Source organism: Lagopus muta, chromosome 1 (genome assembly GCF_023343835.1).
Source record: "Lagopus muta isolate bLagMut1 chromosome 1, bLagMut1 primary, whole genome shotgun sequence".
In the NCBI taxonomy this organism is placed as follows: Eukaryota; Metazoa; Chordata; class Aves; order Galliformes; family Phasianidae; genus Lagopus; species Lagopus muta.
In genome coordinates this window covers 29,131,042-29,150,360 of record NC_064433.1, presented here as the reverse complement: position 1 = coordinate 29,150,360, position 19,319 = coordinate 29,131,042, and the positions used below count along the sequence as shown (strand labels likewise).

The window sequence follows — 19,319 nt, the reverse complement described above, 5'->3', positions numbered from 1 at the left end:
TTACACACAAAAAGACATAATTCCTTAAGATATAACATTGCATATAACATTGGTTTAGATCAAAAGCGAGCTATATGAACACATGACAGCAGTTGAGAACTGCAATAAACTTCTAATTCCTTTGTTACTAAAATTGGTGTTTAATAACTGTTGATTAAATACTTAAGAGGCACTTTATTACCTAGCTGTTCTTCATTCAATAATTCAGACTGGCTTTTTAAGCATAACTTTTTTTTTTTTTTAACAAGATTATGACAACTTGTCTTTATACCAGAAAATACTTGTTAAATCTTTTAAAACTTTTAGATACGGAGACCATATCTAAAAGTAACTGAAACATTTTGAGGGACCATCAAAGCATATGAAATACCACACACAGAACTGAACTGAAATCACTTATTTGTAATTATGTTCTTCAAAAACAAGCTCAGCCAGTTTTCTCTTACAACTCTCGTCAGGACTTAAAAGCAAGACACAGAACTTTTCTAAGTTTCATACAAAGAGTTAACGCATGAGGTTGTAAAATTTACAAGCTAGGCAGGAAGAAAAATAAATCAGTTAGTGGGAAGTTCTGCTAGTTTGACAATTCCCATATACAAGAAACTTTAAAATGTTTTGATTAGTAAAAATGAAGCTTCCATGACATCTCTTCAAAATGAAGTAGAGCAGCCAGATCTCTCTATTACCTACACTTGCCAAAAGAGTCCCCCATCAGCTAGAAGGAAAACCACAGCTCAGACTCCTGTGGGAGGTTTCAGGGTTGTGGTTCAATAGTTGGAATACTATCAACCTCGGAAGCTCATCAGGAGAAATGATTAAAAGAAAAAACTGAACAATCAATATAGAATATATTAAGACTATATAGAATATATTAAGAATATATTAAAGTTTGAACACTCACTCCCTATCACCAACTCAGAGATAGAGATTGCACAGGCAACTATATCATAGTTCTTCAGGATCCCCGAAGAGCAAGAAAATTACCAGTACATAACTTTTTAAAGAGAACACCTCTTTCATAGCCAGAATGAAAAATTCCACAAGGATATAAATGAAATCAGGTCTTCAACAAAGACCACAATCAACAGTTGTACTAACAAAATATTTAAAAATAAGAAGCAATCACTCAACAACTTTTAGTAGGTGAAATCAAAAGCTACATTCACCTTGAAGAATAATCCCATAATTAGTCAAAAGATGCAGAAACACCCAGTTACAACATGAGGATGTTTTTACCTCATCTTCATATTTTTTCACACTAGGGTGGAAACACAAAAATTCTACAATCAAAACCCTGTTCACCTAATGGGCTTGACAGAACTGAAATCCTCCTACTTTCAACTGCATTGCCCTGCGATACTGCACAGCCCTAAACAGTTCTTAAACATAGCCAGAAGAGGGAAGTTTTAAAATACTAAGCTCTTAAAATCCATTTAAAAGAAAAACCTGTGGTACAAAGGAACCAAAAGCATTCATGATGAGTTCAGAAACGTACGATTTTGGCCAAGTAACAAAAATCAAATTATAAAATCCATTTGTAAACAAATCAGTGAGAAGGTGGTGGAATAGAAAACATGTCTAAGAAAATACTGAATTGATATGACTACTGCACAAGTTACAATGTATAGTATGACATTATGTAAACTGGAATCTACTTTTTAATTTACCTATCCCCTATTATCTTCTTCCAAACAATTTGACTTCCTCACCACTTCCCCTCCCCCCCCCCCCAAGAAAAAGAAATCTTAAGCCAAGGTAAACTAATTGAGCAGCAGACTAATACAATCAACCTTCTGAATTAAAAGTTTTCAGCAAACAAGACCTTGCCTGGAGTTTACAGGTATAACAAATCTACTACAATGACCTATTATAAGGAAACTGTAACTTTGTGTATGAATGTGCGTAAGTTACTCTAGTAGTTTACCTGAATGTCTGAGAGGTTCAATGTTCTGGCAGAGATATTTTTTTTTTTTTAAAGGCATGTGCTAATGAATATGATTAGAACTCTACTTATCAACCTCCATCAAAAACAAGACCATTTTCTTTGGGTGACTGCCATATTTATTTCCCTCCACACATGCTTTTTAATAAAGAATGAGGTTCTTGTACCGTGTCCCTGAAGACCTGTCAAATATTGCAACAGAACAGTAAACTTATGTACATTTTTAGCACCATCTCATAAATCCCTTTGGCTAAACTTCTATAAGCAAGACAAAGATCAGTTTGCTTCACAAGAAAATCTAAATCTGAAGCTCAAAGACCTCCCACAACACAACGTGTTGTTTTAAATGAGTACAAAATATTTAAATAGGCTTGCTGTTTCATTTCATTCACTGAATGCTTACAGGGAAAAAAACCAACAAGCTACCCCCCATAACTGAAAGCTGACTGCATAGTGATAAAGATAAGTGCCTTAGGCTACAACACGTCTGGGGAAAAAAAAAAAAAAAAAACTCTCTCACAGAATCCTCATTACTAAATCCTGTTTTTTATGAAGAGAAGAGTCAGTGGACCTCAGCTTCCAGCTGGAGTTTCTCCAGTCAATGGTTTTGGTTTAAAAAGAACATTCCTGCCAACAAATAATGTTTGTTGTAAAGTACAATCTTTAGACCCCTTCTCTAGAACATCCTATTACCACATAACGCACTGGAAGGGTGAATCACTACATGGAGCAGCAGGTCAAGCGGAGATTAGAAGGCCACAACTGGTGGACCTACCAAGCTTCCCCATGATCTTCAGTAAACACAAACTTATGCGAAGGTTTGTGTCTCTAAAAAGCTGGGGTATATAATGTTTTACTAGTCTAAAGAGAGAACATATATATATATTTTTTAATTTAGCATTTCTATTTATTATAAAATGCCTCTTGGGCACTCCACAGATCAGCAGAAACATTTTACATCCACATGTATTAGTATTAAGGACGGGAGTATGACTACTTCCTGATTTCACGAAGTATATGGAAAAAATAAAACTTTAAAATACCACCAAGGAATACATGGAGTTCAAGTTGCAAGTAGGCTTCCTCAGCAAAGGAAAACACATTCATATCAAGAACTACCAAGAAGATATTCAAAATCTCATGTGCAAGTCCGTTCTCAGGAGTGTATATAACATGAAACACCATTACTACTGATAAAGAATGGTTTGTCTACCAATATGGCAGTGCTTATGGAAAAAAATATGTACTTCAGATAATTTAAAGTATTAAATTCCATGTCTGTATAGCTGGGATTTACAAGTGCGTTATTTTGAAATTTCTCTTTGAAGATGAGTCTTACCCCTTTTAAGTTGCCAAGTTTCACGTATTTGAATCTAAGAAACTCAGTGCAGCTGAAAAAAAAGAATGAAGTAATGCTCTGAACACTCAAAAGGATTAAAATTTGGTATGATTGAAGTCAACAGCAGCTAACAATCTTCTAAGGCATTTCAGACAGAACAGTTTGTCTCACTTCATAATAACAAACTTGTACATAAGATCCAATCCTGTGAGGCCCATTCAGAAGTACTGGAACACTGGAGTTCTTCAATACATGCTTCTCCAAAAATGTGACATGCATGAAAATAATCCCTTTGAGTACTCTGAATAAATGAGTTTGATATATCATTAAAGACAAGTAATAACACAGTCCCAGAAGAGTGATCAACATCAATAAAAGATAAACGTATGAAGAAGTCATATTATTTGATCTCTATTCCCCTCATAATTTTTAAGTTTCACAATTCTCATAGCAGCAGTGATCAAGACATCAAAACTGCCATCACATATACAGATAATTTTCAGCTCAGCAACTAAGCCATTCTGCTTTGATGTAAAATTCATCATACATGCCAACTAGAATTGAACCAAGAGGTGCGTAACTTCAAACCAAATTGCGACTGTAAGGTTGCACAACTTACATCAGTCTCTGAGTTCAGAAAGAATCCCTTAGTGACCAGCCCTGGAGAAAGAGGGCTAAGAACTCATTCTGAAGTCTATGCCCAGCAAATCTTCTGAGTTATTTTATTTTTATACATAAAATAAGATGTCAAAAAGAAACCACGTCAGGATGTGAGCTATTCACTGAGCATGGCATAAAACAGAGCTAACAACTCTCAAGAACTGAAAAGGGTGAAACTATCAGCAGTGCTACGTTCAGTAGCAGACCACAGGCAACTCAGAGATGTTCTCACAGAGAATTGCTGCTGGTCAGCTGTCACGATGCTCAAGCCATTGCTGAGCAATTGCAATTCAAGCAAGCACATCTTTTTTTTCTTTTCTTTTGTAAGGAAAAATCAAGAAGCTCAAGGAGAAAATAGTAATAATAAAGATCTAACACGGTTTCCTCAACACAGAAAACCCCCTAAAATTCCGCACCATCTAAGGATTTTTGATTTTCCAAATAAGCAGCTTCTTTTTACTTGGAAAAAAAATATTAAGTAATGTTTTTCATCATTCCAAAGAACGAAGACAATGGGGGAAAATAAATGAAAAGAGCTACAGACCAAAAACTATTCTTTACCAGTTAAATTGCCAAAAAAATCAAAGTAGGAAAGTGTGAACGATTAACATTTAAGAGCAAACGCTAAACATAACACTGACAAGTTCTTAGAGCAGATTTTTAGCTGCTGAATGAGTCTTTTAAAATACTCAAAAAAAAAACCCTCTGGTTATTTATATCAATAAAAGAGCTATTCTTTCTAGAATTTACAGTAACTGTACTGACTATGAAAACCCATTAATTTTACAAGTCTCCCAGTATCTTTAGTTTTACAAATCTCACTTTGTACTACATTCTAGCTACGTTTCATGCTTTTATTTCCTTTTTTTTAGAGGTATTTCTGGCAAAGGTAATCTTACATCTCCTTTTACTACTTCTAAAAACAAAAGCACACCACCACTTATCCATACTCCACAAAAACTTCTGCAAAGTGTCTTTCATCAAATCCAGAGATAGCATTTTCATGCACAATCATTTCTGAATATTAGGTTTCATAATGCAGATATCTTTGAAACCTAAAACAATTAGCACCATCAGTGCAGGAGACAATACGTACAAAGTTTGATTTTCTCTACTGAGATCTACTATGTAGCTCAATAGTGAGCAATATGCAAAAAGTTGTATTTATTACCATGTAATGCTATGTCATGCTAGAAACATGCAGCAGCTTGATCACAGACTTTGACATTCAAGATTACTTACTATTCCTGTGCTTTCTATACAAAGAGACTTCTGACATAAAGCTTATTTATATAACAAATCAGTAGGGCTTCATTCAATTGCAAATACATTCCAATAATCTCCATTGAGCCAAATATATCTATCAAGTTCCTTCGCAGTGCAGTTGTGCAACAGTCAGACATTCTGAAATATATAATATAGAATGAGGGGGGATTTCCACTACAACATCACTGAAGTATTTAGCAAAATGAGCTGACATTTTGTCCTTACTTCTTAAATGGAAGAAATCTGGAAGAATTTAAGACAATCATTTTGACCACTGGGTGCCACTCTTGTTCTCTGTGAAAACAAACTGCCTCGCCTTAACTCATTTTTTGTTTTGTTTTTTTTCCCTTTCCCTTGCATACATGTTTTTTGTTTGTGTTCTAAAGTGAAAGACATAAAAATTCTAGAGCAATTTACATAGAACACTTCTTTTTAAAACACTTTAAGTTGTTTCTAGCCCCAATAATGTAATTTTGTTTGAAGCCCAGAGCACATGGATCCTTACAGAGTATAAAGGGGTTGTTTTTATTTATTTTAGTTGCTCATGGGGTTTGTTTTGTTTGTTTGTTTGTTTGTTTTTAGGGGGGCAGGAATCTTTATGAAAGGAATAGTTGCTTAGTGCCTAGCCCTGTAACACTTACTGTCATTGCTATTAGCAGGCCACTATTCTGTGCATTTATATACTGTTTTTTAAAAAATCCCTTATCAAACTACATTGCAGACATACTACTGCTTAATACCATTCCTGCATTTCATAGATATGATGAACCTGAGGTACAGACCCATCACGACAGCTAAGAAAACAACATCACAACAAGGAAACAATGAACTGAATACTATCCACTATCTGCCCAAGTGAGTTTTAAAATGGATCAGGTATTTTTCCACTCTATGGTGGCCTTAAAGTACTACAGTCACAGAAACAAACATCAGACAGACCAAAGAATTCTCTGAAGTCGGATAAATGTGTGACTGATTGCATAGATGTACTAAATTACTTACAGTCATAGCCTACCTTCTTAAAGATATTATCATCACAGTTCCTATTCTTACTGAACAAATATTAAAATGCAGACTTTCATGTCATTTATTTATTTAATTTGAATTTATTTAATTTGGATTCAGTCTGGAGAAGAGGAGGCTCAGGGAAGACCTTACTGCTCTCTGTAACTACCTGAAGGGAGGTTACAGTGAGCTGGGGGTCGGCCTCTTCTCTCATGTAACTGGTGATAGAACTAGAAGGAATGGCTTCAAGCAGTGCCAGAGGAGATTCAGGCTGGACGTTAGGAAACACTACTTTTCAGAAAGAGTGGTCAGGCACTGGAATGGGCTGCCCAGGGAGGTGGTGGAGTCACCGACCCTGGGGGTGTTCAAGGATCGCTTGGACGTCGTGTTGAGGGACGTGGTTTAGTGAGAACTATTGGTGATCAGTGGATGGTTGGATGGGATGATCTTGTAGGTCGTTTCCAACCTTGGTGATTCTGTGGATTTCAACATATCTTGAGAACACTTCATCTGGTACTTGAACAGATGTCCTTTCCCACATTAGTATCAATTCACTGCTCTACAAACCATTTTGATAACACACAAAAATGTTCTCAATAGTCACAATATGACAGTTTTGATGTTACTATGTGAACAAAAAATGTAATACTAAGAAACAGTAAGATTAACTAAGGAAATTCCTAAAACATAAGCTGTCAAGTTGCAGACTGACAAATGTATACAAGAGGAACTGTTCTCTGTTTCTACATTTAAGCATACATATGAATCTTCTAGATTCAAAGGTAGACTGGGATCTGAGTAAATCTACAGCTTGGAACACATTTTTGTGAGATAATTTTTATATGAGAGATTATTTATAAAATAGCACTTCTTTAACCTTTTTTTTTTATACTGCATGGAGGGATATTTATACATATGTATACAAAAAGACAAGAAATTTACTAGATAAAAGAGCTTTGATTCAACAGTCTGGGGTAGCAAAGATGGGATTTTCATAGGGGAAATAAGAGGAAACCTGAAACAGATCACGGGTTTCTAACAGTTGCAACAACAGCATATTGATATTCAGAACAGGCATTTATCCAATACCATAAGCAGAATGACAGCATGTGCACAACAGTTAACTTTTCACTCTTTCAAGCAAATATGCCTAAACAATTTCAGGAAGAGGAACCTGAGCAATACCCTTGTAGTTAAGCAACATTCAATATCTTGAAATTAAAACTTCCCAGCAGTTTCATAGTTTCAAATCCCACCTGAGTAAGCCTTAATCTTTCCACTAACAGAAGCTGCTTTGAGCAGGAGGTTGGAACGGACGGCCTCCAAACCTTCCTATCCATAGCAATTACTGTGAAGTTTTATATAATACCTGTATTGAGTCTGACGATTCATAGGATGATCATCTCTTGGCCATCTGTATCCTGACTCATCCTGCAAAACATACAGAGACAAATGTTTGAAGTGCATCTCAGCATCAGCCGTGAAATATATTACCAAATGATACTCATTTACTGCATAAGCGAAGTACTTAATGAGTTACAATGACAGTATTCATCATTCACAGGAAGACTTCCTCCTCTTAGTTTATCCATTCCTTCCACCTCCTCTTATTTTCTTCCTCCACCAAAAGGAGTAACTCTGCAATGCTACAGAAAAAAAAAGTATTTTGTGTGGTATAAAATTTCTAAATCATGTAAGTGAGCCCTGGTTTTAAAAAATAAATTTTGTCACTGGAATGTAAATACTTAGGACTAGCTTGAAATTACATAAGTTCGAACAACTGTCTCAGAGAAGTCAGAATTGATGATCTTTTAAGAGTAACTACTGGTAAAAAAAAAAAAAAGAAAGAAAGAAACAGAACACTCAGCATCACTACAGAATTTAAACAAGTGAACAACTTTGCAAATAAGGAGGCTGGGTAGGTAACATTCTGTAAGTCATATGTGCAAGGATATTATACACAACAAAGATCTTTGCAATCACTACTCCAGATAACTTTGCACTGCACTGCAGAGGACTTCTGCCTATGTCTGTTGTCCCACGTCAGACTCTGAGCTCACCACAGACCAGAACAACGACTCTTTGCCAAGCCTGTACAGTAGTCAGGAACAATGAAAGGTAACATATGTGTATCACCATATCATCACGAGTCTCAGAGGCACAGTAACTGCACAAAAGCACCAAGTAGTATAACCTAGGTATTTTTTTCTTCTGTGTTTCAGTTTATGAGAAGAACAGTAGAAATAACAACACTCTGTCTGAAAAAAATATTTTAATCATTCAGCGTTCAAGCATTAATTCAGTGACAAACACCATAATCATGAGAAAAATCACCTTATGTACACCTCGATGTGGTGGGCCACTTCTTCGCTCATGGGCAAAACCACGACCCTCCTCATAGTCTCTGTACTCAGCGTGGCTGTAATCATCATAGCGACCGTAACTCCCTTCTCCAGGTCTATCAAGAAGTGGCGGTTTCTTGGGCATGATGTTTACAATTCTATGGTACTCATCCTAAACCACAAAACAAATAAAAGCATACTTCTCTAAGCATCTGGAAATGTATAGTGAATATACAAGTAAAAACGCTATTTCTACATAGTGGATTGTAATAATTTCAAAGCTAAAATAAGCACAGAAGAACATCAAGGATCACTGAAAGATAGAAAACATAGAATCACAGAATGGCCTGGGTTAAAAAGGACCACAATGATCATCTAGTTTCGACCCCCCTGCTATGTGCCTGTCGCCAACCACCAGACCAGTCTGCCCAGAGCCACATCCAGCCTGGCCTTGAATGCCTCCAGGGATGGGGCATCCACAACCTCCTTGGGCAACCTGTTCCAGTGCGTCACCACCCTCTGTGTGAAAAACTTCCTCATAATATCTAACCTAAATCTCTCCTGTCTCAGTTTAAAACCATTCCCCCTTGTCCTATCACTATCCACCCTTGTAAACAGCCATTCCCACTCCTGTTTATACTCTCCCTTCAAATACTGGAAGGCCACAATGAGGTCTCCCCAGAATCTTCTCCAAGCTAAACAAGCCCAGATCCCTCAACCTTCTCTCATAGCAGAGGTGCTCCAGCCCTCTGATCATCTCAGTGCCCTCCTCTGGACCCGCTCCAACAGCTCCAGGCCTGGACGCAGCACTGCAGATGGAGCCTCACAAGAGCTGAGTAGAGGGGGACAACCACCTCCCTGTCCCTGCTGGCCACCTATTCTTTAATGCAGCCCAGAACACAGATCATCAGATCATGCCAAATGGACGGTGGAATAAGTTGTCATTTGGACACCATTCAGATGCAATCCTTAAGTACTGCAAGCTTAACCACAAAGGGAAAGTTCTCAACACAGTTTACCCTGAATTTTTAAAGTAGTCAACTAAATTTTCTACGCATTTACTGTACATGTTTCTCCAACTTCTACATTAAAGTCACATCTGTCATGCCCTTAAAACAGAGCCTATCTGAAAACAATTAATTTCCTTAACATCAATAACATTTTCTACACCATAGAAATGATAGTGAAGACTGTCCTTGTTTCATGATTTCATTAGATAAGCATCCTCTCACCATAACACAGTGTGAGACCCAATGATTCAAGTGACAGACAGTTTTTATCACTCAGATTTATTCTCAACCAGGTTTTGGATGGCTTTTTGCTAGAAATCAATGCATTACATTTTCAAGTACAGTATCATACACCATTTACCAATTAAATAGATTTTTTGCTTATTAAGGTGAAATTGCACAATTACAAAAGATTCAAATTCAATTCTGTAGAACTGAGTATTATGTAAAGCCACTGCAGATAAAAAGCAAATGGAAACATGAATTGAAGACTTTGTCTTTTGAATCTTTTTCCTTTAGCAAGTCATCTTTTCCATGGGCTTAGAAACAAGTTATAAATGCAGACTTAATGTACGGGTGCAACTGAGAGGGAGGGGAAAGAGACCCAAACTGCTTTTTTTTCCTAACAGTGTTAAGTCACAAGATAATGAATGCACCAATAGTTTTGGCAGAAAAATACATTCAGTTCACAAATTACAAAACACGATCATGAAAAAAACCCAAACCAAAAAAACAACAATATTGTTCTGATTTCAGAGAGATTCAGAGAGAAGCAACAGATTCACTAGAGGGCAACCCAAAACCAGCTTACTACCATGGTGATGCAAATTATTACACACTATACACAAATTACCATGCAGCCACAATGCTTGATCTACCATTACCTCATTGGCAAACTTCACGTACATTTTTTCAGAGGAGATATGCTCTGAAGCTAAGATAGAACTGTTCTGTGCTTTTATCTCCTACAGTAGTCCCCATCACAGCAGGACAGTTACCTAAGAGCTCAAGACATACTAGATTTTGTGATGTGCTCCTAACTTTTTGCTGTTAACCAGCCTCTGAAAGCATGTGTTCCTACAGCAATCCAAACTTGTGTAAGTAACATCCACGTTTGGATTAGGACAGCCTCTTCCTCTCTCAAGCAAGTGAGACTTCTTTCCTTATCAGTGGCACGTCCCAGATCCAATACCTAACCCATGAGCAAATGCTAAGAGTTTTCATATGGTTGAGAAATAATAATGTAATTCCACTTTACTTGCCTAGCAAGAATTAGGTCAGACCTCTGCATGTGAACGCAGATAAAATGGCATAGCCTTGCATGGACAGAAACTGCCTGCAAGTTCTCTTGAACCAGCAGATCTGTACAAGAAGGAGCTTTTTATCTATCTTCCACTAAGAAAATGATTCAGATCTTGCTTTGCCTGACATGCTATGGGGCAGCTTCTCATAAAGGCCAACTCCTCAAGCGCCCCGCTACAAAAACCTCGCCACATAAGCCACGTAAGCAAAAGAATGCATCTTATTTTTTTAAACTTTTAAAGTAAAATTCCATAATATATACATCATAATTAGGTCCCTGTAGAGCTCAAAAGACTAGAAAAATTCAGGAATGTCGCTGCCACAACAGTTAGCAATTAGCTATTCATTACAAAAGCCAAATATCAATTAATTAAAAAAAAAAAAAAAAAAAAAGCAAGTATACAGACAAAACAAAGTGTGAAGACACATTCTGGCTTTTCTTGCATTTCACTGCTGATACATATACTGGAGAAGAAACTGATTAACCAACATAAGCAAACACAACCTGATTTCCAGCTTGCTGAAAAAGTACATATGTTGTTGTGTTGTCTGTAAAAAGCATTAAAACCATCACAGAGTAGCCAACCCCTAGTGCATTATTTGACCAAAAAGACTACATAAGTAGTTATGCTACAGTAGTATGCTTCTAGAAAAGAAGCTGAAAACATGAGAGAGAACCCAGAAGTATGTTAGTATGTAAGTATCATAATAGAAAACTACATTGGTGACAAGAACAATAGTAGCCATTTTACCACCTCTGACGTGGTTTGAGATGTATGAACATGAGAGAAAATTCCTGGGGAAAAGACAATATAGTGGGACCTCTGATTCTCCACAAATTATTTTAAAAAGAACACTTTAATTGCTGAAAAATCCCTTCAGCCAGTCAGCTGTCCTCATTCTGTTCCTCCCAGCTCCTTGGGCCCTTCACACAGAATCACAGAATGGCCTGGGTTGGAAGGGACCTCAAGGATCATGAATCTCCAACCCCTCCCCACCACAGGCAGGGCCACAATCTCCACATTTAATACTAGAACAGGTTTCACTGTGGCCTTGACAGCACCTGTATAGATTGGAGCATTATCAACTTTGTTTTTCTTCTAGAACTAAAGCATAGCATCATACCTGACACTCTGAAGAAAACAATACTGCCCCACTGAAACTAAGACAAAGAAGAAGATGTAAAAGCAGGAGTGTCCAACCCATGCATGCCACCCTGGACAGACAGTTAGTAATGCAGCCCTACAGGATCATTAACTTTTCATATTGCAAAAAATCACACAGTACTGTGTTTCATTAGTCAGTTGCAAAACACAGAGGCAACAGCAGAATACCAGGGAGGGCACAGTGCATTGCTTGCACCCATCACACACACACACACTCAAACTGAAACCCATTATAAAGAAACAATGACATGTTATAATGTCATCAAAGCAGTGAATTTCATAAAGCCCAAGGCACTGACTCATCTCCAATTCCAGGACTTCCTTAAAAGTATGGATGTCAATTATGGGGGCATTGTTGTTTTTTACCTTACTTTCTGAAATAAGGTGGTTAAGTTGGGCTAAAACGCTAGAAGTTTTTACAATTTGTAAAATAAGATTAAGTCATTTGTGGAGTTAGAAGGAAAACTGGTGTCAGAATATGAAGATGCAAAACGGCTACAGAATAACATTCTGGGTGGAATTGACTGCTCATTTAAATGAGTTAAACACACATCTTTTGAGATCAAAATCAACTATCTGCACTGCATTTCAAATCATAACAGCATTCAAAATGAAACAAATTACAGCAAGCTCAAGTTATGGCAAATAATTTTACACATTTTGATACAATGGCTAAACACAGTCCTGTGAACAGTGGAAACTATGCAGCTGTGCTCTGCATTTTGATCAAGGAAATTGAGAATGGATTTCAAGATTTTTGAAACGTATTTTTTTAATATTTGGGATTTCATTTTCATCGTAAGTACACCTCCTGTAAATTTTCTAATGGAAAGTATAAAGTTGTAATCAGATGCACAACTCGAAGAAACACTTGATCACTCCTCTTTACCAGACTTTCTTAAGATATATCAGAGAAAAGCGTCCCTCACTTCACAATCACACCTTATTCATGTCATCACTTTTTTGGCAGCACGTACATTTGTGAGCAACTATTTTCAAGGATGAACAACTGGAAGAGTAAAATTAGAACAATCATCTCTTATGAACACCTTGAGAGTTCATTAAGAATTGCAACCACTGCCATCAAACCAAAAACTGATGCATTAGTTTCACAAAAACAAAGTCCAACGTCGCACCAGTTTTATGTTTTTGTTGCCTTCCTTAGAATTATCTGTTTTGTATATAAATATAAAATATAAAATAAAAATTATTTTAATTATAAAAACCTTAAACATTAACTATCACATTATTTATTTTATATGCAGCCCAAGGGAATTTCTTTTTCACTAAGCGTGGACCAGGTGAGCCAAAAGGTTGGACAACCATGATGCAAAGGTTTAACAGGAACTTCAGAACTGACAAAAATCCTGCTCTTCTGGAACAGGTCACAGTATGAAGGTGCAGTAGAGTGGTATAACGCTAAAGAAACGAAGTACAGACATACATCAGGATGAAACCTTGGAGGAAGGCGTTCTCTTGGAAGTCTTTCATAGTCATATCGTCCTTCAGACCACATTTCATCTCTCCGATATGCCACTGATGACAATAAAAAACCAATGAGTCAAAACCAGACTTGTCATGAATAGATGAGAGGATACTAAGCATAGAAACAAAGGTTCTTGGGCTTCTCCCAAGGTAATATATTACGCATAAGCTCTGTACGCTATTTGTTTTTAAATGAGGTCCTTATAAATCTGTCTAGTTATATAAACTAATTAATGAGTAAGTAATTTAAGGCAAAGCACTAGAAATAAAATTTCTGATAACAGTGTTGTTCAAAACTTCTTCAGTACCAACAACCACCAGTGTGAACTTCCTCTAAGTGATGACAGATGTAGTTTAAAATAGTCAGAATTTGTAGTCATGAAAACAACATCTGCATTCTCCATCACAAAATATAAGCTGGAGCACTGATAGTTTACACAGCCTGAAAATGGGTTTAAATAAAGCTGAGATCTGTGGCAAACTCATACTTAAGTTTATACAGAGTTCTGTTACTCGCTTTTAAAAAAAATAATTGACACTATGTGTAAGAACTGGATATTAGTGCAGTATAATCAGAATAAATCCAAGATCTACAGATACTGTAAACAGTCCTAGTGACATCTGTACACACTCTATTATCAATTGTAGAAATACACAAAATCCTTACAGCAATTTTGTTATCACTGTTTTTTAAAGAAACTTTTTTTTTTAAAAAATGAATTTAACTCATCTTTATTAGATTGAAGAATTCATGCTTTCTTATGTAAAACTTTTATTTTATCATCTTGGCCTTTTGGAAGCAGGATAAGGCACAACACAATCAGTTATCAGTTAGTAATCAATTAACACAAAACTCTGTTCTGAAAACATGAATTAAATGCATTCTTCACATGAAGATTTTGTGTTTTAAACTGTGAGTCAGCAGATCATGGAGATTCCTCTTTCAAAAAAATAGTGACTTCCAAAATCAAAATTAATAAATTAATAACAGGTGAAAATAAACCAATACTTTAAATGATTCTAGTCGCGCTGTATTAGACAGCACAAATTCAAGGAGCTGAAACCTTTTTGATGATCATATAGGCAAAAAAGTGTAAAACACACATGGCTGAAAATCGTTACGAAACTGCTAGAATTACATTTCTCAATGTTTCCTTTCACAATGGGTTCTAGCAATTAAGAATAATCTACAGGAAGAAAAAATAGCAGGATATTTTCAGGAGAGATTAACATTAGCTATTTTTCTTTTCTGAAATTAGATACCTGGAGATAGATTTATGAGGCTATACAAAACTGACAATTATCCGAGTTGTCAAGAATCAACAAGATAAGGGATTTATCAACTCTAATCAGAGGTAGCACCACGTCAGCTATATATTCTTATGAATAACAGCAATCACCAGCATACTCACTTTTCTGTTAGTCTTAGAGACTTTGCCTCTGAAGACCCATTACCTGGGAAAAAAAAAAAGCAACTGAAATTAGTGAAAAAATGCATATAATCTCATAAATTAATTTTCTGTAAGTAAACCAAACATTTGAAATCTAAATCCCTTTGCTGCCCATCCCTCTTACTCTGTTTGGGTGAGCACAGGGTAATTCACTACACTCGGTTTAGAAAGAATATGAATGTCAGCTAAATTCAGCTAAATTCATGTAGGTATATTTTCTGAAACAAAAAATAGTAATACTCAGAGCATTGTTTTCCTATTATGACCTTTTTCCAGGTAGCAATCACCCACACTCATGTACAGGTCCATTACAGACTATAAGATAGCACAGCCCACACTTCCATTTCTATCACTGTTTTAGAAAAATACTGAAACTTGCAAGAATTATTAGTATTTGGACACCTCAAAAATAGAAAAAAGATAGAACATAGTATGACAAACACCAATGGACTGAAGGAAAAAAATATTCACAATTTTATAGAGAAGAAGAAAGAATGGAAAGGTAAAGAGGGATGAAAAAAAATTCTTGTGAGAAGATTTTCAATTAGGAAGAAAATGGTGACAATTGATAAGACAACCAATTATCAAGTATGCTGTCCAAAACACTGGCAAGAAAAAAGGGGGAAAAAAAACGTTTATATAGAGGACTAAATGGACAGATTTTAGATGGAACCAATGAAAGTGAGGATGTTACCCAAAATACAATAATCATATATATATATATATATATATATACACACGCACGCACATACATATACTTAAAGGGAGAAAAGCACATTTCTCAGCATTCTGAACACACCTCATCTGTTTCTATAGTAGAGATTTCTTAAACAATGTGACCTAATCAGCATACAGCTTTAATAATATTGATGACATGCCAAAACATTTCCAATCAATTTGAGAAGATTCCATTAACAAGGTTTCATGGTAGCAAACCTCAAGCTTTCTGCACTACATTACCTGTTCTCTCAGGACAATCTTGTTTCAAAACAAAGATCAGAAATAAATACTTATTTTTGTTTCATACCTTAATTTCCCTGTGACTAACATCATCTTCTATTAGCACATACATCAAAGATAATTGATTTTTCTTCACTGTCATGAAATGCAATGACCTGCAATATGAATTTAAGCCACTTTCTCCTTGTTCTTGCTCAAAGTTGACTGTTTTTGCTATAGCAAGTTCTTTATGTTCTCAAAAGCTGCTACACCATTGTACACAGAAGCCGTTGTATGGATGCAGCACAGGCTGCTCTGTGGCGGCCTGCTGCCAAGGTTGGCTTGGCTCCACTTGTCACAGAGCTGCATCTTGCTATGCACTGCTGTAGCAGAGCTAACACTAAAAGGTTTTCTTCATCATGAAGATTACACAGGTTACTTAAACGTCAAATTTCTACACAAGTGAGTTTTCTTCATCGATCAACAGTTAATTATTCTTTCCTTCCCAAGCAACATTAACAAGCTAAAAAAAAGCTGATGTTTGTGAAAACATCCCATTACTCTGCAATGTTTTGCACATCATTCTTGTCTGTTTACACTTTCTTGAGACATCGATTTTAATCACTGCTATAAATATCAACTTCACCAGGGTTTCGAATATTTCAGTGTATGCTATCAACCTTCTTCAGAATCCATATTGTTGCTCCAAAAACATGCAGCTTTATACCCCAGATGGCTAATTCTTGCCATACCAAGACCATGCTCCAAATCCAGAGGCAAGGCGGCTGTACTGTTCTTGCTGCTACTGGAACACATCTGGCTTTGTACTGTTACTGTGACAATTGTAACAACTGCTAATGTGACAAAAACTCTGACAATTGACAAACATGGACTAATCTTGTCCCTCCTGTGTTTTGGAAAGTCCTCAAAAAATAAAAAAAAAATAAAAAAAATACATGATCCTGTATAAGTAAGACATAAGAAAGATGCTGAAGACTCTGTTCTTCTCATGGCCAATTTCACAACAGCCACCTATTGTTTATTTGAGGATAGACACACTGAAAATGCAACTTCTTCTTGCAGCAGTGAGAATCAGAGAATGGTTTGGGTTGGAAGGGACACTTAAAACCACCTAGTTCCGACTCCCCTGCTATAGGCAGGGACACCTCCCACTAGACTAGGTTGCTCAAAGCTCCATCTAGCCTGGCCTTGAGTGCTTCCAGAGAGGGGGCATCCACAGTCTCACTGGACAGACAACCTGTTCCAGTGTCTCACCACCCTCACAGTAAAGAGCTTTTTTCTAATATCTAGTCTAAATCTACCCTCTTGCAGTTTAAAGCCACTTCCCCTCCTCCTGACGCTACCTGCCCTTATAAAAAGTCCATCCTCAGCTCTCTTGTAGCTCCCCCTCAGGTACTGGAAGGCTGCTATAAGGTCTCCCCGGAGCCTTCTCCACTCTGAAGAGCCCCAACTCCTTAGCCTTTCCTCATAGGAGAGGTGCTTCAACCCTCTGATCATCTTCATGGCCCTCCTCTGGACCTGCTCCAACAACTCCATGAATGCAGATTTGATAATTCTTCAAATATACTCTGGCATTCCTAGTTAGACAAGAAGTAAAATGGATAAACTAGAGTTTGGGGCAGGCTGAGAACACTGAGCAGACACAGTTCTCCATTATAACTCAAAGCATCAGAACTATGAGAGAAAAGTATTGATTAAAAAAAAAAAAAAAAAAAAAAACTAGAACAGAAATGCAGAGAGAATCCATCTCTTCCTAATAGGAATGGAGAGAATGCTTTGGGAGCTAATATTAACATTAATCTTTATATCTTTCTGTGAACACCCACAGTTACCAATACCCCATCCTTCCTCACTATCAACGCCATGAAAAGAGTATCCTGCCATGCTGCAATAGGACTGCTCCGCCATTGCTGCTAATACAACATCTGCACAGAACACCACCTCTGCAATGCCTTTCCACCTTGCAGCATGAACAGATGGACAACAAAATATGTCAGCTCACCGTGTCATTGTCATAACAGGTCAAAATTGTAATGCTTTCAGCATTGATGCTTGAAAGTATCAAGAAATGCTGAGTATTTCTGCAAGAGGAATTAATACCTCCGGCTCTACTCAGCACTTTCAGATCTCTTTGTATGCCTCCCACAGATTCTTTGCTCCCTTGAAGTTCCAAATACCTAGATTGAAGAACTAATCACGACACTTTACATCACAACTCCACCTAGGGCAAAGAGCCTACCCAGATGCTATCAGAGAGCAGACTTCAAGTGCTGAAACATGTAGGTTGCTACTAAAGTAACGCCCCCTATTTATTTCCATGGAAACTACAACAGATACGAAGAGCACAATAACACTGTTTGTTAGAGGAAATTCGCAGCTACAAAACACTATTTTTGAATGTAGTCATCACAATTAGCTGTTCATTTTTGCCAGCAATGAACAAGAGCCTGCATGCTGCATTCATAAAAACAGGTACCAGTGGAAGTGACCCACTGCTGCTGTCATGACTGCTGAAATGCAGCACCTCATTGTGCTAATGTGCACTGGCTGGTCTTCAGAAATATTCAGCAAGCGCTGATGAGTGGCAATGGGCACAATTCTTTTCTACATGGAAGAATTCAACGACACACCTTTGCTTTGTATGATATTCCATGTCCGATACCGTTGTGTCAGACTGCCCCTTTGCTGCCATCATTTGCACAGCAACAAAAAGTAACAGAATATTGGTGGGAAGGCCCAGCCTCTACTGCTGTACCACCAACATCTGCCTCTGATGTTGTGGACCAACATAATAAAAACGGAGGCACTACTTTTGGAGCAGCCCTCGTGCAAAGACTCTGAGTTACAGGACACCTCTGTTAAGCCGAGCATCAAGATTTATTTTAGGACATCCAAGAAAATCGGACAGGTGACGTAGTTCTCAGGCTGCCCCGCAGAAGCAGCCAGGTACTGCCCCAGCACCACGAGGAGCCGCGCCGAAGGCACCTCAATGGCTTCGCACGCCTCCGAGAGCTAACTCGTGTAACTACACAGAACTAAGACTCTTCCTGTCAGAACAAAACTGAGAACGAAAATATCTTGTCACCCGCGGGCTTAAAGAATGAAAATAAAGTTTAAGAAGTGAGGTTCGTACCTCCAGCTTCCCAGACTCACGCAGGCTGCCGACACCGCCCGTGTCAAGCATCAGCAGCAGCCGTTCTCCCCTTCCCCTCCCCGCCTCTCCATCCCCGCGCTCCCCACGCCCAGGGCCGGACATACCCGGGACCCCGGCGCCGCTCCGCGCAGCCTCCGCCCCCCAACGCGGCGTGCGGGAGGTGCCGCCCGCCCGCGTTGCGCCGCAGCCCCACCGACCAGGGGAACGCCGCGCGTAGGGCCCAGTTCCACCTCCGCC

At 37.7% G+C, this 19,319-nt stretch overlaps 1 protein-coding gene across 6 annotated transcripts in view; it reads right to left on the bottom strand.

Annotated features, from left to right (window-relative positions):
- Positions 1–19,319, bottom strand: part of PPHLN1 (periphilin 1) — a 76,740-nt gene that overhangs the window by 57,293 nt on the left and 128 nt on the right. For 3 of the 6 annotated variants that reach the window (XM_048926549.1, XM_048926563.1, XM_048926573.1), the window contains exons 2-5: positions 14,930–14,972; positions 13,477–13,568; positions 8,547–8,726; positions 7,582–7,643 (exon numbers count right to left, since the gene is read on the bottom strand). In XM_048926549.1, the coding sequence (XP_048782506.1) occupies positions 7,582–7,643; positions 8,547–8,726; positions 13,477–13,568; position 14,930 (335 nt within the window). In that variant the 5' untranslated portion in view covers positions 14,931–14,972. Of the gene's footprint in view, positions 1–7,581; positions 7,644–8,546; positions 8,727–13,476; positions 13,569–14,929; positions 14,973–19,186; positions 19,214–19,319 lie in introns of those variants that run through there. The other 3 variants (XM_048926556.1, XM_048926586.1, XM_048926582.1) reach the window with 3 other exon arrangements.